Genomic DNA, 20,010 nt, shown 5'->3' on the forward strand with positions numbered 1-20,010 from the left:
GGCAAACTTCATAATTTTCTGAGATAGTTTCACTTTCACGAAATTTCATGAACTCATTGAAGTACATGGCCGACAGAGGTTGGCATAGCACCAGAAGCACGAACGTATATGCTGACGCATTCAGCCCTTGAAATTGAAAGTACCTGATCTGTTGCTTTCACGTCTCCACGCATCTGGCTGCACAACAATTGAGGACGTCACACCATGAAATTGGATTGGGCTAGATGTGTACCAATTGCTTTTCCCTTTTCACTCTCTCATGATTTAGCAGGACAATGCTGCCTAAAGCTGAGCTACATCTCATGTCAGTGCTCATGTTTTAAATTGCTGCAGCTATGATATTACCTTGCTCTTGCAAAATCTAAATTCTACCTTGGAGCTGCAGAGTCAGGGAAGTGAGAAGAGACAAAGCATCACCGTAACAGCAAGATGGAATCCATAAAAGTATTGCGAGTACCACCTGAATTGGAATGCCTGGCCACCTTAGGCATTAGTAACTGTAATTACTCCTTCCTTGTATATTCAGTTCAAGAAGAATTTAATTCAAATCAACATCCATACTCACCTCGCACGGAGCTGGACAGACTCGGCCAGTGAACTCTGGGAAGTTGTTTGTTTGCAGCAGTTGGGCCAGGGCCTCCTTCCAGTCTTGCTGCACAGGGAAAGGAGAGTAGGAGTAGTCTTTGTACAGAGTAGCCACTGAACTTTGAACGGATTTGTAAATGGTAAAAGACTTGTTTACATATAGCCTGCTCATGGAAAGTGCCACTAAGCCCAGTACGGTTCTGGAAATATATTAGTAAAGTGTTTTTGCAAATGACAGCTAGCCAGTAGATGGGAAGTTCATACGAGGTGCGGCACTTCTGGAAACAGTTAAAGTGTTTTAATAGGCAATTATAAATGTGCTGCAAGTTCCGTCAAGTCTAGGACAGTTCTGGAATCTGTGAAAATAGTCTAACTGCTCTATATGATGACTGTGCTGAAAGCGGGGGTGTTGACTCTGCCACTAACAAATACTTGGCCAAGCAGCTAAAGGATGGGTAAGGCTCCCTTGCTGATCTTTCCTTTGCCCCCCACCCTCCTCTTCACCATCTCTCCCTGCCACTAGTGGCCAAGCCTTTCTGGAGATGTTGAGTTGAGTTCTGGAAACAGTGAAAGCAATATTATAGACAATATGGCCTTTATTTAAAGTGGACAGTGCCACTGAATCTAAGTTACTTTTGGAAACAAACTCTTTTCGCAGATGATAATAGCCTATTGCAAATCAGTTCTTCGGAAGCCCGTACAACATGCAATAGCCTATATGTGGGAAACCAAAGCAAACAGTGGAGTGTGTGTGTCACCAACACATGGTCCCATGAGATAACAGAAAAAATTAATGACATGCACCCCTACTCATGCAATGGTAGGTCTCTCGTTTTATTGGCAGCAATAATTTTATTGGCAGTAAATTGGCAGCACTGCTGCACGCATTCAAGGATACATGTGCTTATGCAATTACTATTTCAGCTAATGATGAGTACGTCCATCAGGGGAGCTGTTCTTTCGCTTCTATACAGTTGACATTGATTAATTTGACCATGAAGGGACCAGAGAATTTGATCAAATTATCCAGTGGGTCCAATTAAACAAGAGCAAAAAAAAAAAATATGCTGGAACACGCTGCCGATTCATTTGGCAATATTTTCCCAATTTTCACATGCCCCAGAATCAAACACATACCCACTTTCTATGCGTCCAAAGTAAAAAAACTAACATATAAATTACATTAAGGCTCCTAAAGAAAACGGAGATCTAACGCACAACTGATTACTCTGCAAGAAAAATAAACAGTGGTCTAATACGCGTTTTTTAGTCTGCTTTGCCACAGTACATCTGTACTATGCGGTAAAGCTCACTAACCCCCGCAACGGCGGTTTTGGAATTGAGTCCTCTGGCCCTATGCTTCCGAAAAAAAAAGACATGTCTTAGAATCGGATAAATACTGTAATCAGACATTGTGAGCCTCAGTTATCACTTTAAAATCTTACAAGGGCAGGCCGAAAATAGGCTTTGCCATAAAGGATGACGTGTGATGAATGCATTCACTAGATGCTGCCATTAAAGGGGATGCTTATGAGGTTACCCTAGGGGGTCAGGCGCGTCCATGCTGATTGGTCATGTTCGAATTATCCAAAGGAGGCCAATTTTAGGATCGAAGCACAATTGACTAGCACATCTGTACCAATTCTCTGAGAAGGAAAGTACTGCATTTGACGCTTTATTTTCAGATTCTCACTGACTAGAGTACACTTAGAGTGGCTCAACTTACTTCAAAGCAAAGTTTGGAGGTGACAGCCACTTAAATTTCTGCTGTATGAGACAGCTATGTATCAATTTCACAGTTCTTCATTAGGCAAAATAGAGCACTAAATATGATCACAATGCATAATAAAATAGCTAATATGAGGCAGTGGAGCGCATAAAACAGCACTGGAATGAATGCGCACAACACTAGAGTGTCTCAGAATTGTGTCTCTCACCCGAAAGACGAGGTCGTTCCACTTGGGGATGATGTTGCCCAGAGGGCAGCCATGAGATGACTGGCAGAATGGAACCCCACAGTCCATGCACCTGTGGATGTCATTTGTGTAGCATACTTGACTTCCCCACATTTATAAAGCTCTGCCTCTATATTAAGGCTCATAGAGGAACTAATCAGTCTTTCATATCCAATCGGTCTTTCATTTAATATTCATATACTTTAATGGTCCTTTAATAACTTTTACAAACTGGCGTCAAAATATGTATGTATCTGGCATAGTTGCACGTACCCTTATAAATTCCCTGTAGCATAGTAGCATTGCTGATAAGTTAATGTGTATATTTGCTTTTGCTAAAGTCTTTTGGACTTCCTTTACATTGGAGACACCTGTTGGTGCCCCTTCGGGATTAATTTTACTACGAAACTGCTTACAAATCAAAACCTTAAACACGCTTGTGTAAAAAATGCTTGCATTTGAATTTTTTAAGTGCTTTACAAGTGCTACGAATGTCGATGATACATATATACAAAGAATATATGCAGAAACCTAAAGCGACTACTGTACACAGTTAGTGCAAGAAAGCTAGTTTTTGTGGGCTGATGCCAAAGCACAAAGCTGAAACCATAACAGCCACCAATAGGAATTCCAAAAGCACAAAAGATGATAACAAGGTCTGCTTGTTCAAAGATTCCCACCTGGCAGCCTGTACGCGGATGTTCTTGCGGACTCCTTGCCGATTGTAGATCTCCTTCCAGTCCTGCATACGCTGCATTGCTGGCCGATATGGCTCCGTCTCACGCTTGTACTTCATGAAGCCCCTGCGCCATAATGCAACATGCGGGGGTATTGTGGTGATGATATCCTTGTCTAAATAGACCAATTACAGTCCTGATAGAACGAAATTGTCGCTAGCCATGATGAACGGGCCTTCTGTCGAGCACTTTCCTCGTGCCACACACCACATGGGGCACTAATGTGAAGGGGAACATAAGAAATCTCTTCAAAAACAGCAGTTGTAATAAGTCTTGCAAGGTGAACAATTCATGGCATATTAAGTACTATTCCTCTTGATAAAGAAAGCGTAATGGGACAGTTGTTTATTTCGCTGCAAGAAGCAAGTGCAGTAGAATCTCAGTAAATGGAAATTGCTTAAAGTGAAATTACCACTTAAAGAGAACTGCCTCTAATTGGTTTATTTTGTATTTGGGTAGTGCAAAGAAAATTTTGTCAATCAGAACCAAAATTTTCGCACCTATCTATAAATGGAACCACAGAAGCAAGCTATGAAGGAAATCTTCAGAAACAGGCAGGATCTGAAATATAATATTTGCTACATTTGTCTTCTATCCAGAAAGCCAACTTTAAAAAGCAGTGGCAAAGACTGAAGCAGGCAAGAATGTTACTGATTTTACAGGCCTGGACAGCTCCGAGACCTCACCCCTCACCTCATAAGCAAGTGGTGAGGCCATAGGTAGCCCATGACACAGGTCACCTCATAGGTGGCCAACGTAAGGACAATTAAAATTTTGGACTCCCTACAATTTGCTGGTCAATAATTTGTACTCCTTCTACATCAATGTGTATTATTCTGCCACCGATAGGAGCAGTAAAAGCTATGTTGTTAAAACGTCGCTGGCACCTCCTCGAAACTGAAACTAACATTCCCTAGTTAATCCAGTAGCCATCAACCACATCCAAACCATGGGAAAAGCTGGCTGCTACATTCACTATTAAGGTGGTGTAACACATAAAGTGCCTGCACATCTGCATCTATTTCTCAGCAAACAGAACTCCTGTTCATCAGAACATATTTATCCGGACGAGATGCTACTGCACATTTCCTGTTTGATGTGAAAATCCGTTGTTTGCTTTCAAATGGTTATAACTAATGTTTGTAGTATGAGCATATGTCTGACACAGTGATGCCTTTATTTGACAGCACAATGATGTTCAAACATCGTGTTAACCTATGGGAGTAAGTAATTCATAGTAAACTTGCAAAAGCGCGTCACATATAGGACAGAAGCATTGAGACAGGTAAAAAGCAGTGCACTGTGTTTCTTTTACCTGTGTCTTTGCCTGTCCTTCCTGCCTGTAATGCACCTTTGCATGTTTACTGCAAAGTCTTGCTTACACTCCGACAGAATGCGATACTGCAATTCTCTTTTCTAATAACAATGCTTTGAACATGCATCTCCACCACTTAATGCATCTCAGTTTATGCTCATAACAAGTTGCCAGTATAAAATGCCTCAATTCTTTCATGAGGCAGGTTCAGCTTTACCGGAAACACAGTGCCATTTTAATGTCTGTTTCTTTCTTTCATCCTCTTTCTCCACGGCTTAGCTTGCATTTGTGGAAGTGGTGCAGACATAGACTTCAACGAAGAAACCGTGGCTCAGTCTTTCAAGTGGTCTGGTCTATCAGGTGACCCAAATGAAGGACAGTCATGGGAGGAAATACATGGGAGAAAGGAAAGTTTGGCAGATCCCTCGTCGACGTAGGAATCAGTGCTAGGCGAAGCTTCCTTTGAGGTTCGCGCAAACATTATGCTTCGCATTTACAGACCAAGTTGAAGGAACAGCCGAAATTTGTACTTTGTTAGATCTGTTACTTTGTTACATCCATTGTTGACATTTACTGGAATTTTTCTCCCAATGGGGTGCACAATTGTAGATATGTAATAAATAAGAAGACGGCCTTGCAGCCCGCAGAGCCACTAGCTACACGGCCACGCATGTGATGACATTTGAATAAAATAACAAAGATATCTTCAGCATGTCACGCGACGTCTTAGCACTTGATGCAACAGCCGTTAGATAGCTGCCTTCTATTGTTATTGTGATGGCCTTTCGCATCTGCTTTCCATTTAACTTGACGTGGTCAAGCAGCATGTGGCATACAACACAGCTCTCCTGCAGGTGATTGAGGAGGTAAGCGAATTTTTCTGCGCAGGCTTGGCTCGGTCGGCACATGGCCTCCGAGATCGTACTAACGCCAATGTGACCTCAGAGGCCATGCCCAGCTGCCAGCTAGCAGCACACCACAGGGAAACGGGGAGAAGTGAATGCATGGACTGGGCGTGACCACTGAGATTGTGCCAGGGTGGTCTATGAGGCCAGCCCAGCTGTACTGCCTGCCCAGTGCCCCATAGAGAAATAGAGGTGTGAATGCATTAATGTTTCGCACCACCGGGCGTAGATGGCTGAACAGGTAGCCATCGCCTTGGCACTCCTGTATGGCAAGAGAACCAGAATACACAGTGACTCGAGGGCGGCCGTGAGAGCCTTTGCCAAGGGCTCCATTGCCAGCAGGCCCTGGCGATCCTCCGCGGCAAGGAAGTTAACCCCCACAGGATCATCTGGTTTCCCACACACATGGGCGAAATTGACGGAGCCCCAAATAATCTCAACAAGTCGGCTCACGATGCTGCATGAGGGCTTACAGACCAGGTGGCGCCAGGGCAGCCAGGTTTGGAGGTTACGTACTGCAGGGGCCATCTTCTCTCATGCAACAAACTCACAAAACACTTTTACCTGGCACGCAGATCATATCCACCTCTGCACAGAAAGCTAAACAGACCCCAAACTCTCACCCTGAGGCTCTTGCAGACAGGGACCTATCCGTATCCGTTATTAATAAGCAAAATATTTCCTGAAGCCCTGATTTTATACACTTGCATGCGATGTGGTAGCTTAGCAGACTTAGAACATATGCTCTGGCGGTGCTCTACGTTACACAGCAACAAGGACAACACCAGAGAGCGTTGGCATGTGGCTCTTCATAGTCCTGAACTAGAAGAACAGGCATGGGCAGACCATCGGGCCTGTAATGCAGCCGAGAGGCTAGGCATTTCGGTCCCAACGTGCGAGTGGCCTGCTTCGGGCTAGGAAGTTAGTGTGACCTGAAGGACCTGAATAAAGGACCTGAATAATGCCACAGAGCCAGGCATGCACAAGAAAGGTCAGTGGGAAAGTACAATAGTTAGTTGCTGCTTGTGTGCAGGTGCACGCGGCGGCGAAAAAGAAGTGTTGCTTGACGATGAATTTGACACAGGAGTTATGAACTGCCACGGCGAGCGAGTGCCAAATCTTGCAGAAAGTGATGTACTTGGTGCACAATGGTCAGGTATTTTTTGGTTTCAGAGACAGACCTACTTCCTTATATTCATTGGCCGGACAATTTCATTTTGTTAAAATGAGGTTTTAAATATATGGATCTCTATGGAGGTTGCATGAGAAATTTCATATATTTCATTATATCCATTATTTTGTTATATCCAGTTTTAACGAGGTTCGACTGTAATTACATGCTAAACCATGCTTCACATACGTCACGGAGACATTCTTGGGCATATACACAATGCCATGTGCCCATTATGCAATATTTCTGCAGCGCGAAGCGCTGAGGTGTGGAAAGAAAGGTAAAGAAAGGATGAAAGAAGAAGGATTGCAGCGCTCATGTTTGTCCTCTTGCAATCATTCTTCCTTCACCTTTTCTTGACCTTTCTTTCCACACTTCAGTGCTTCGAGCTGCAGAAATTCTGCACCATGCACTTAAACCAACTCGTCCACATCGCTATTCTAATTTGACGCACGCCCAGTGGCAAATGCGCAGACACATGCACTCATTGGCCCACATCCAGCAACCCAAGATGGACATACCCAGTGACACTAACAGAGTAGTCCAAATTGTCGGCGTCACAAGACACGACCAGCAAAATGGGAGGAAGAAGCTAAGGAACGCTTCGCTTTGATGTAAATTTCACTCCATATGGCTGCTGGGTGCTAGGTACGTGTACAATTGCACCGTCATCTTGCGGTTCCGCAAACAGAGCTGCCAGAACTAACTCAACTTCATGTTCGCATGTAGATGTAAATTGTTTAGGCATTTTCCCTCCCAGAGTCTAGGCACCAGAGGCAAATGGCAAGAATGGTTTAACTGCAGCGAAGGCCATCACACAGCAACGGCAGCAAAGGGCGTACCGGATTTTGTCAAGGTTCTCCAGCTGCTTCTTCTTAGCGTCACCATCTGCCACCACCTCCTCGATGTCGCTCACTTTCTCCGTCACTGCAGGGGCGGGCGCGGGCGGAGCAACTCGGTCGTTCTGCATCGAGAGCGCCGCCTTCTCCTCTGCTATCTGCTTCAGCGCCCGCTGGTACTCCTTCGGGAACACCTGTATTATCATCCTTGTTGTCAACATCATTATAATCAGCCTATTTAAAGTCAATAACTGGACAAAGGAGTCACACAATAACCTCTCGCTACTTTGATTCACTGCTACAAAAGGGAAATGAAAATACAGTACGACAAGATGATCATGAGTGACATTGCATTCTAGGTGCAGGACGTCATAACACTGAGTTGCTAGTGGCTATTACAGAACTTCGTTCATATGTTATGAAAAAAAAAATGAAAGAAATGCACTAACTGGGAAAACATACTATCTGAAGTCACTACAAAATTCAGCAGAATCGACCGTAGTTGACATCTACGTAATGCAAAGAGTTGCGTGAATTGTTGCAGGACGAAACGTCGACATGCAAACACGTGGCGGGGCCTGAGCCACCCGAGATGCACATTGCCATTTTCGTTGCTGTGGCAAGCTTACGCTCGCGCTCTTCGAATTCAGCCTGTGTCAGCAGCTTCTTCGAGCAGAGCATTTCGGCAAGAAGATTTGGCATGCCCACTGGGCATGCATGGTTGCAGCACGAGACACCAATGCGAATCGAGCTTACGAAGCCTGAGGGACCCAAGACTAGTGTTATTTTAAGACAGTCATTGGAAATCAAAACAAAATTTATTTTGTAGGCAAACACTAAAACATGTATGATGCCACAATAGCATCATAGTAAATCATGAATGGTGGTGCGTTTGGGTTATTGCCCATTAAAACCATGCAGTTCGCTTCTAACTGCACTACACCACATCGGCAATGAAACAGATAGGTGAAGATGCTTATCGCAATAGCAGCGGCGGCGATAGCTGTGAATGCAGTATGAAGCAGTGAATGCAACAACCCAGAAGGTGATTTACTGCTACTGAAAGGAAACCGAGTGCATAAAGGCATTTTCATGTGCCAAGAGCGGGCAAGTATTGTGGTGAAACTGTCATTGCAAGCGCCCACTGCTCTCAATCACGCATGCCTAGCACCTTTTCTTGTTTACATGGGATCTAGTGGCTGGAAAGCTTATAATATGATCGCACTTTGGTGATTTACTGAACATTGGTGCTGACATCTCATGTTTTTTGGGTACATATCGACCGATAAAAGAGAAGCGTAACTGTATTCGGTCACTTTTCACATTTTCAACGGCGATCGTTGGCATCGAGACATCGTACAAAATGGGATGGTTTCAACGAGGTTGTAGCAGCGTGACTATCGCCTGCAAAGCAGGTGAAGAAGATGGGCTCATGCGCAGAAAGCGCGAGAATAGAACGCGCTAGCGTGCTCGACCTGAGGATCTGCAGTGTTGGCCACTCCCAAGATCCCTCTGCACCATGGCTGGCCGGCCTAAATAAACCGTGGCTACGAAAGCTACCTCTTCGTGCCACCTCCCACAAGGTCATACTGTATAACGTGCTCTTCAGCATGGCATTATTAATAATATATGGGGTTTTACGTGCCAAAACCACTTTCTGATTATGAGGCACGCCGTAGTGGGGGACTCCGGAAATTTTGACCACCTGGGGTTCTTTAACGTGCACCTAAATCTAAGTACACGGGTGTTTTCGCATTTCGCCCCCATCGAAATGCGGCCGCCGTGGCCGGGATTCGATCCCGCGACCTCGTGCTCAGCAGCCCAACACCATAGCCACTGAGCAACCACGGCGGGTAGCATGGCATTATTAGCTAGACAGAAGGTAGAAGCCAAAACAAAGAAAATTATGTAATAAGCTTGGCCCTTAATTTAATGTTAACTTCTTCACATCACTCATGCACATGCAGCTTTTTAGACAAATGCTTCGTTTTACATTTACAGCAATAGACAAACTCACATAAGGCCACATGCCAATCCTGCCAACTCGCTGCAGCTCATAGCAGCGTACCTTGTTTACAAGCAGACATAAACTCGCATAAGGCCACATGCCAATCCTGCCAACTCGCTGCGACTCATAGCAGCGTACCTTGTTTACAAGTGAACTTAGTGTGTTTTGTATTTCAGAGAGAGTTTCAAAAGAAAAGAAAAAGTGCTTATATATAAATGCATACAAGCTATGAAGTAGAGTGCACAATAACTACAATTAAACCCCAATATAATAAAGTCTGTAAAATTGGCAATTTGCTTCACTGTATCGAATTTTCATTATATTGCAAGTTGACCTTTTATGCAAATAAATGCAGTTGACGATGGATTTTTCTTACATGGAAGGGGCCGTGAAACTTTTACGATTATCAAGCAATAAAAAAATCGAATTTTAATTTGAAAAAGAATTTATTTAATTTGAGAGTTGGCAACTAAAGATAAGGTATCATGCCACGTCGACAACATCTTCCCATCGGCGGCAAAAAGTGAAACCTACGATGCTTCCTACGTGTTTAAACAGGAAGACAGCGTACGTGATGCGACGTCATCTCGGCACACACTCTTTGCACATGCAGCAGGCTACATCTAAAATAAGGCACGTGGGCTGCATATGCGCACAATCGTGCACTAGAAAGAACTTATGCACACCCACATTTCTCCTCTTAATGGCAACTCAAAAGTGTCTGAAAGCTAACAAGCAACTGAAAAAATGTACACTTATAGTAATTGAAACTGTTCACATTAACACAAGCTGCCTCCGGGGAAGTGGAGCATTTCAATACGTCGCCAAAGGCCGTAACAATCTCTACATGCACGCACACAAACGCACGTACCTTGATAAAAAGTTTGGCCGAGTCAGGCCACTTGGAGAGGAGCGAGGCCGCGACTGCGGAGCCCGTCAGGTCATAGAACTCTCGGATCAGGGATTCCACCTGGTCCAGATCCTCGGCCAGTTCCAGTGGCAACAGGTCTACCATGATGGCGTTGCACTTGTTCCGGAACGTGCCATCCCTGCACACAGTGGCACACCACTCTATTGTCAAGTTTTTACTTAATCCGCAGCATGGATGTGCACTAAATGACAAGCTGTTTCTTCTGTGTCAATTATCTCCTTCGGATATACTTTCACTTTTGCAAGATTTCGCGTGTCTAGTGCAAGTGCACAGGCCATTTGTGTATTTGTGCAAACTGAAGCAAGGCTTGCACATTTATTCAGTAAATAAAGGTGGAATGGCGTACAAAGCATTTTCTTATTGCTTTCTTGATACTCTTGATAATTTGACATTTGGTTAATGCGGCCGTTTTTATCGGCCCTGGGAAATCCAAATTAACAAGGTTTTACTATACTAACAATTCCCTCAAGCTGGGGAGGAATTAGATGCAGAGCCTTTACAAGTGCATCTGCTCTGTGGTAGCACATCAGCTCATTCTTGTGGGGAACACAGATGTTTGCCACAAATGTCATCACAGATAGTACATGTTCTCTATTTTCCTAAATAAATCTGCCACATGACCACACATTTATGTGCATGACAATTTTTTTCATACAACGAAAAAACACAAAAACCATACAAGAACAACTGCTCTGAAACCATTTCCTATAGTGAGATGACTGTACGCACACGTCAAGAACGTAGGCGATGCCACCAGACATGCCAGCGGCAAAGTTCCTGCCTGTAGGCCCAAGGATGACGGTCAGGCCACCAGTCATGTACTCACAACCATGGTCCCCCACGCCCTGCAGAAAGAAGAGAGCCACCGATTAGTCTTCAGAATGACTTTCAAGAAGATTTTTGCAGGTGGCTGTATTATTTATTTACAATACAGTCCACACCCGTTACGACAGATCCACATAACAGATACTTATAGATATAAAAAACCATACCCCTCACTTAGTTTGTTCTGCTTATATATATATCATTCCTGCAAAAAATTCAGTCCTTAACGAACCAGGTTATAACGGTTCGAATAGACAAACTTGGGGGCAAATTTTGTACTTTGCTGTGGCAATGCGAGCATGCGCAGCAGTTCACTCTGCCCAATCTTTTCCAGCGACTCGTGGAAAGTGCTGAAAGACATCTTTCTCTAAAAAAAAAATGAACACACCAGCAAGAAGCTTCACGCAATAGCATGCTATGCAATTCACTGCTGGCTAACAGCAACTTTTCTGGGACAATTATGCAAATTCGTCTCAGTGCTGAGCAGGCGCTGAGGGTGCTGCTGGGCTTAGCATGGCCCAGCCTGCTTCGCTTAGAATTTGGAATGAACAGCACCTCAAAAACAACTGCCAATAAATGCAAAACGCATCGTTTTGGGAACACTATCTTATCATCTCATCAATTCCTGCATAAGAGGACATGGGCTACTAGTCGCAGAGTATAGGATGCGGACTAGCTGCCTCGTAATGCAGTGGTGGGCCATGGACGTGGGCACTGACTTGAACATGCCTTATAACGCAGCTTCTGTTCATGCCAGAGCTTTGACAGTGGTCATCGCTCGTCACGAAAGATCAAATGAAGATGTCACTGTATTCCACCGACCATTGTTCGGCTAAAAACAAATTTGAGCTGATTTTTGTATCAACAGGAGTGGTACAAATGGAGTGGTCCGGTTTGTTGTAGGGCGGTACAAGCGGACAGATAGCTGTACCGCTATGAAAACGAAATTGGGTTGAGAATAGCTTTCTTTACGCAGAAAAAAACTGCGGTTTAAGTTTTTCTTTTGTATTTTTCATGGTAACACTGGAATTGCTTATAATAACTACTTGTATCAACCCAATTACATATCCAGTAGAAATGATCACCGACACAAAGTGAAAGAGTACCGTGCAAGGACAACTAGGTTTTATAATTCCTTCTTTGTGATGACCATCAGAGATTGGAACCGGCTGCAAAAGACACAAGTGTCCTGTATAGATGAAGAAGTGTTCTATTTAAGTCTGTAACCCCCCTGCTGCAACGCCTTTCTGGCAAAGCGGGGCACTCACTGAATAAAGAACAAGAGTGGTACAGCGGGTAGGTGGCTGCAGCAGCAGAAATATCGCTTCCGCTATTTTTCTCACAGACAAGAAAATTTTGCAACTGTGCGGGGAAACTGCCACTTACCGAGCCAGCATTTAGAAAACATTGGATAGCAAGATTCTTCATCACAACAGTATATTTGTATCATTGCTGTAAATATGGTTCTTTCCTTCCTTTAACTTCGAGCCTTTTCATTGTTTCTGTGATCATCTCCGGCTTACAATAATCAAACACTTGACGGTAGGGTTTATGCAATGTTCTGCCGTTTCACAACATACCGGACTTAGGATGTAAAAGACCTTTCTCGTTGCATTATTACAGAAGTTTGTAAGAACTGTCAAATGTACCTTGCAGGACTATGAAAGGGCATTGAGTAAGGAGTGATACATAGTAAGTAATGCAAAGCAAGTAATGAGGGGCTAAAAAACTAAAAGGCAAACAAAAAGCCTACACGTACAGCAACATTGAAACATCAATATATACACAAGGTTACATATCGATAACATTAACACTGCAGAATACAAAAGAGCATGCAAAAAGTGCAGATGGCATGCACAAAATAATACAAAGGCACACAAGTATAAAGGCTGTGGCGAAATTATATAGAGCTCGATATAATGTGTGTGGAGTTCATTATGAGAACATTTAGAAGATAGTGATGCTATGTCATTAGGAAGATCATTCCAGTGGTATGGCATGAGGCAGTCCTGAAAAGTTAAATGTCCATGCATTGCCAAAGACGCACATGAAACTAGCGTTCATATTATGAAGGTGACATGTCATGCACATGGGTGATTGAAGCCGCAGCGATGGGATCTGCTGCAGTAGACACACTTACGAAGGCAACAAAAAAAAAGGCTGGTTTCTCATCCTGCAGCAAGCAAAGTGGCCAATCCCAGTGATAACTGCGGTGCGGCGGCATGCAAGTCACATTCGAGCAAATCACGAAGGACTGAAATAATGCAAAACGAAATAAAACGTTAGAAAATATGGTTCCAGATCCCCTTACGTTTGTGACCGAAACACACAGAGCCATCCAGCAGTCAGCAGGCACCAATTCAACATAGCCCGATTCTGAAGTCAATCACCAACACACTCCTCGAGTAGTCTCAAACATACCTCAATGACTGCAGTGGCGCCTGAGTTGCGCACGCAGAAGCGTTCAGCCGCAACGCCACGGAAGAACGCCCGGCCCGACGTGGCACCATAGAGGCACACATTGCCGACGATCACGTTCTCCTCAGACTTGAATTCGGGCGGCAGGTCTTTGGGCGGGAATATCACCAGCTCACCTCCTGACAGCCCCTGCAAGCATACATTCACTGGCAGTATTATGACACTTCGGCAATTGTCAAAATGACAGCAATGCTTTTTGCTCATCTCTGTTTCCAAAATTCACTTGCCTGGCTCTCCCAATGAAACAAATAAAAATTAATGCTACGAAAACATTAATAAATTCAGTGAGCATTTTACTTGATAAACTGGCCTAACTTAATTTCTAAGGTCTTAACCGCTATTACGATAGAAGTGAACCGTAAGTTTCTATTCTGTAGTTGTCTTGTTGCTTCAAATCCACTCTGCTGTTATTAAACAAACAAAATAAAGGGAACGTGCTTTAGGTCAAAGGAAATCATAATTGTGCAATTTCGTTTGTTCTCTTTGAACATGCAGCAGCTTTTTAAAAAATATTTTGCCCAATGTCAGCCACTGGAAACAGCCTGTTCATCTCCCCAAATCACGATTCTTTTGTTACAAAGATGGCGGCTCCGCAAGCCGACCCAGCTCACCTTCCCAACATAGTCATTGGCATCGCCTTCCAAGGTCACGTAGACCCCCCGCGATAAGAAGGCGCAGAAGCTCTGTCCCGCGGAGCCCTTGAGAAACACGCTGATGCGAGATCCCTCAGGCAGGCCCTCCTCGTCATACTTCCTGTGCAAGAAAGACCAGGCAAACCAGAGGGCATGATCCTTTTAAGAACAAGCAAATTGTCACGCTGCAGTGGCGGTGAAGAGTCAGACACTGCCGAAAGCACCAGTTGAAATTTAACTTCTTTAGGCGAACTTATGCCCAGAAAGCCAAGCAACATTCCAATCACAACGACAGGAGAGTGCACAGCCATCAGTCGCAATTTCAGCTCGCGAGTCAGGACCGTCAGCTATTTACATGTGTCACCGTACCATTTCAGGGTAGTATCTCCACTTGTCGTGTGCATTTGAGAATGTACAACAGTATTCACATCACACGTGCAATCTAATTGTTCTTTTGTTATAGAATCAGCCATAACTTTCAGGGTTTTATGGGTACAGTAGGCACGTCTTGCACCAAGTGACAACATGATAAAAGTGATAGTAATACGATGAATAACTGTCACCACCAAAACGTAAAATAATGTACGTGTGACAAAGCGAAGAAAAGTGAGAACAATTATCAGGCACTCACTGCCATTCTCCTTTCCATCCTGTACTCCCAACTGACTAGTGTACCGAACTATACCCAGCAAGCACCTTTCACACCTACAGCAAGAAGCACATGTACTTGGTCATACTGTTAGATTAAGCATGAACACGGGCAGCCCTGACACCATCTGCCACCTGGGCCTGGGGAGATGACAATCAATGAGCAAGGAATGTGGCTAGTTGCGAGCAGAAAAACGGTGCAACAGAGGTGCATCGACTAGCTTTAGGCTCGTCACATCAATGTGTTCTTGTGTGGCTGTTACTGTGGTGCATGCAGACAAACATGCAAACAGAACATCTCCCAGCTGCTTGGATTCTTTGGTTACGGCAGGTGCTCAATGCCTGTGCTAGCTGTGCCCGAGCTAGGATGCTTGCTTTATGCGCAAAGAAAGGCCCCGTTGAAACCAGATGTGCTGGAGAACTATAACCGTTGAGACATGTTTAATAAATTTTAGGCACATTGCAATTCCTGCATGATGCAGAGCAACATACTTTTCATTTCCTTTTTTTTGTTGCTTTCTTTATGAATTTCAGCACATCCTTTGCATAAAAACAAAAGTAAAATAGTGGGATCAAAAGCAGAACAGATAAAAACACCAAAAGTGCTGGCGTTTTGCAGTCAACCACAGCCTCTTGTATTTTTACAATGCTTGCCCAGTTGCTCCGCAAAGCATGCAATACAGTGGTCCACTGCAGCAATATGAGCTTCCCAAAAGTTTTACACATTGTGCTGCTAGAGCACAAGCAACTTTCACCAGGCACTGCTGCCACTCTGTTTTGCTAGCTTGCTTCAGCTTGACATGCGCTGAAAGAAAGTTGACATGACCCTAACCATGCCCTATGAACTATGACCGACTACTTGGAATGATGCAACCTCTACAAAACCCCCGATTTCGGTGTCATTTGGCGGCTATTGAAAAAAATACAGGAGGCTATGACTGAACCTACCAATTTGCACAGCACTCCATCTTAGTTTCAGGTGTAACTCACTTGGCGATGTGGTAGCTCAGCGTGGTGGCAAACGCTCGGTCTTCATTGGTGATGTCCATGTGCAGGGTGACCTCCTTGGATCGACCCTCGAGCACTGCCTTGGACTGCTTGATGAGCAAGTTGTCCTGAGAGCACGGTCACAAAAAAAGTACTGTCATGTGTGTACACAACAGACGCAAATAGGTAGACAGGTGACAATGAGAAAATTTAAGGTCTTTCCTAGGTGAACTCAAGCCTGCTAAAACACAGCACAACATGGCAGCAGCAAGGGGGGACAGCATGGTTGGGAGGCTAACAATACACCAACTCACAAGTTTGTCATTCTTCGAAAGCTCGTGCAATGCCTCCTTTACTAAATGCCTACCGCATCGCTCATTTTCCTATTGGAGCAGAGGTAGCCTTGGTTTGGGGTAGTCGCGGTGAGACAGAGCTAATTGCCGACCCTACTCCCTGTTGCGGAGGAAGTGATGATCATGAGGCTGGCGCATGCTCAACCATTGCCTTGACGAGAGACCACGGGTACTGCCTCCGGGACTGCAACAGATGGTGCTCTAACCTTGAAGGCAGGGGAACGGGATTCCGATTTGGAGCAGCCGCCGTAACTAGCAATCACAGCTAACGGTTATGGAGAGGAGGAAAGAGGAGATGGGCCAGAACCAGCTTCTCGACTCCCACGGCAGGTATCTTTTAAAGGAGTCATTGGCTCATGTTTTTAGTGTTCCAATGCTATAAAATCTTGGACAGTGTGCATGAGGAAACAATTTTAAGTTCATGCTTGTAAGAGCGCATCTTCTTTTTTTTTTTTTTCGTTACAAATAACCTTTTTTTTTAACTATGAATTTATACTATGTGGATTCAGAGCAAGAAAAAATCTATATTTCAAATCTGCAGACTTCGTAACAACTAACTTCACTAGTTCTACTTAACTTCAGTAGCATAAAATGCACCCTAATATCCAGAGTTGCCTCACCCCTTAAAGAAAACCCACCCTTGTTTTTGGTGTTACAGTAAAACCTCTTTACCTCGAATTCGGTACCGCTTAAACAGTAGTTTCGTTTTAAAAGTAGTAAAGTCAAATCCCCGATTCAGCAGCCATTGAACATAATGTGTTCTGTATCCACATAAACCGTACCAGCTTATTGCATACGTATCAGTTAACACGTAGCGTTTCCACTTTTCGTCACGCAAACATGGCGGTGCGTCGTCTCCATCGGGCGGCCCGGCAGAACAACAAACCTCAGAGATCGGAACAACGACCTCCAAGCGCCCTGTGCGTTTGCGCGAGAAGCCACATCATCATTTTGGCGGTGTGCTAGAAAGTGTTGTGGCGTCGCGTACGAGGACTTGCGTCATGCCAAAGCTCGAATAAAAATGATGCCGGATGCTCAGCATAGAAGAAAAATTAGACATTGTTCGTGCTATCGAGCGTGACATGAAGTCGGCACTGGCATGCGACAGGGATCTGCTGTTGACTATGGTGTGTGGCATTTGGAATGCAAAGAAGTTGCTCGGCAGCGCTGCTGCGACCGCAAAGAGATATCTGCTACGAGCTTCAACTTTTCGCCATTGTTGCCTCTGTTGTTGCCAAAGTGTCGGCTAGCAACAGTGATGAGGACGACATGGAAAGTGACAGCACGGGCGATTCAGGCCCGACAGTGGCAGAAGCTGCGCGTTATGTCAGCCTCATGAATGCAATCGTCGCGACGAGAATAGCACCCCGCAATGAAAAGGGCACCCAGTGACTTCTGCAGCACTACCGCGCGCGTGCACAGAGAATACACAATGCCAACGAGGAATCTGCCATGCGAGTGTTTGCCGAGAAGAGGCGGGCTGGCTGAAAAGCTGCCTCGCAGCTTCAGTAAGTTTGAGGCTGCTGTCGCCGCTGCTACGTTGCTACGGCATCAAACGAAAATAACACTTTAGTTGCATAAAGTGAATAAATACTGCATGTTTTTTTTTCCTCTTTCATCGCACTCTCTCCGAGTTCCGTTTTTGACAGGCCTCGCGTCAAAATCTCATGCTATTTCAGTTAAACAGTACTACCATTTAATACATACTTTTCCCGAGCTCCGGCCAACTACGGTTTAACGAGGTTTCACTGTATTTTATATTCTTTCCAAAACACCAAAAGGTAGCCCAATTGGGCATTTGCATCCTTAGGCATCTGTGTCAAACGAAGGTGTGGCCCGATTGTTTAAGCACTGTGGTTCTGAATATCTACTGCCCACTGATGAGTCCAAATACAGTGAGCTCCACAATTGTCTGGCATCAATGGTTCCCCATTCCGCTGCCCTGCCGACCACGTCTGATCACGTGCATGATGAAGTCGTCGACATTTTGTTTGACAGCAATAGTGACTGTTCTTTGGAAGGTATTGAGGAAGACTGAACAAAGGCATATAAACAAACCTTCACATTCTTTGACTACAATGTTGTTGTTTTTTGTTGTTGTTGTTCAATTTTTCTTGATTGTACACCGAAAGTTAGCCCACTCCCTCTTTTTACCCAATTTGCTCTAGATTTTATATAGGCTATCTCTTGGGATATTATCTTAGCTGAATTGGTAATACAGTATAACTCCAATAAAGTGGACACGGATATAAGAATGATCAAATGACGAAGTACATCAAAATGCAAATTTTGATGTACTTGCAAATGCAAATATCAGATATAATAAAGTTAATTTCATGCTGAATGCAAATTTGCTATAACAAAGTTTTAATGTTGCTGAACAACTTGGCTGAACAGTTCCAACAGTGAAACTTCCAGATTCCACATCGATTCCATATTTTATGCTGTTCAGTCATCATGTTCGGCTAAAATCTACTATACATCAGGAAAAATTTTAATTCGAACATGGACACTATATTACTGGCACTTTCTTTATCAATTGCAAGCTGCAATAAGCAAAGAACAGTGAATATGGGAAAAAGACAAGCCAAGTTTAGGTCTGCCTGATACTGTTTGAACTCATGCTCCTGCTTGAGTTCAAACGAACGGGCAGCAATGGTGCATCCAAGTCAAGCACGATGGTGGACGAAATGAACGATAAACAATTTCCTGCTGGTCGTGAAACAGCATTGGTTGACCACTTACCATGCGCTTGCCAAGCTCAAAGTCCTGTGCAATGCTGCCCCCACGAATGTTGGTTCCAGGTCTGAGGCTCAATGCATTGAGGAGAATGGTGTCGAGGTTGAGGAGCTTGGCCTTGGGGTTGCCCTCGAAGGGGGCAGCACGCAGGAGGTCAGTGCGGCCGACAGCCTCCTGCAGGCTGTGCAAGCCAAGCTTGGCCAGATATTCTCGCACCTGCATGCGTACAAGTTCAGTGTAGAAATATCAGATCATTTACGATTACGTTGTAGGAGGCTTAACTAAAGTCTGCAGAGGAGCTGTATGCATTTCCAAAGTGAACGTACTAAAGAGGATTCACGCAACAAACCGAATAGCTGATTCAGTCCTCAGACAGAGCAATTCATTGACTTATTCATTTACGTATTGAAATATTAATAACAATGTACAATAATGAAACATTTACAGTACTCATTAGACACTATCGCCTGCCAACCCTATTGCACCAAGCATCTTCATCTATCTGTTTCACAGCACATGGGACATAGTACCATTGGAAGTGCAGTGCACGCTTTTAATAGGCGGTAACCCAAACGCGGCGCGGCTCTAGGTGAGCGTCTTATTTCACTCTGGCAGCATTGCACATTGGCATCATCCACCAGCTCGATTTCGTTTAGGTTCCCAGGCTGTCTTGAAACATTACCGCAATAGGAAAACGACAACTTGCGTCTCAGATCACTTGGGCCCCACCAGCTCTACGCTCATTGGCTTCTCATTGTGTCACAATGACTTGCGCAGAGTGGGCATGTCAGTCAAAACTTCCTGTTAGGCTGAATTCGAGGAGCACAAACGTCAGCTTGCCCCCGCCACAAGAACCACAATATATGTTTTGGGCTCCACCAGCTTGGCGTGTGTACTGTGCT

At 44.4% G+C, this 20,010-nt stretch overlaps 1 protein-coding gene across 1 annotated transcript in view; it reads right to left on the reverse strand.

The window, feature by feature from the left end:
- Window positions 1–20,010, reverse strand: part of LOC135899211 (uncharacterized) — a 232,213-nt gene that overhangs the window by 34,363 nt on the left and 177,840 nt on the right. The window contains exons 28-37 of the mRNA XM_065428465.2: window positions 19,115–19,324; window positions 16,020–16,144; window positions 14,361–14,502; window positions 13,693–13,878; window positions 11,176–11,291; window positions 10,387–10,564; window positions 7,511–7,701; window positions 3,221–3,343; window positions 2,523–2,613; window positions 566–652 (exon numbers count right to left, since the gene is read on the reverse strand). Coding sequence (XP_065284537.1) covers window positions 566–652; window positions 2,523–2,613; window positions 3,221–3,343; window positions 7,511–7,701; window positions 10,387–10,564; window positions 11,176–11,291; window positions 13,693–13,878; window positions 14,361–14,502; window positions 16,020–16,144; window positions 19,115–19,324 — 1,449 coding nt within the window. The remainder of the gene's footprint in view (window positions 1–565; window positions 653–2,522; window positions 2,614–3,220; window positions 3,344–7,510; window positions 7,702–10,386; window positions 10,565–11,175; window positions 11,292–13,692; window positions 13,879–14,360; window positions 14,503–16,019; window positions 16,145–19,114; window positions 19,325–20,010) is intronic.

Source organism: Dermacentor albipictus, chromosome 5 (assembly GCF_038994185.2).
Source record: "Dermacentor albipictus isolate Rhodes 1998 colony chromosome 5, USDA_Dalb.pri_finalv2, whole genome shotgun sequence".
NCBI lineage: Eukaryota > Metazoa > Arthropoda > Arachnida > Ixodida > Ixodidae > Dermacentor > Dermacentor albipictus.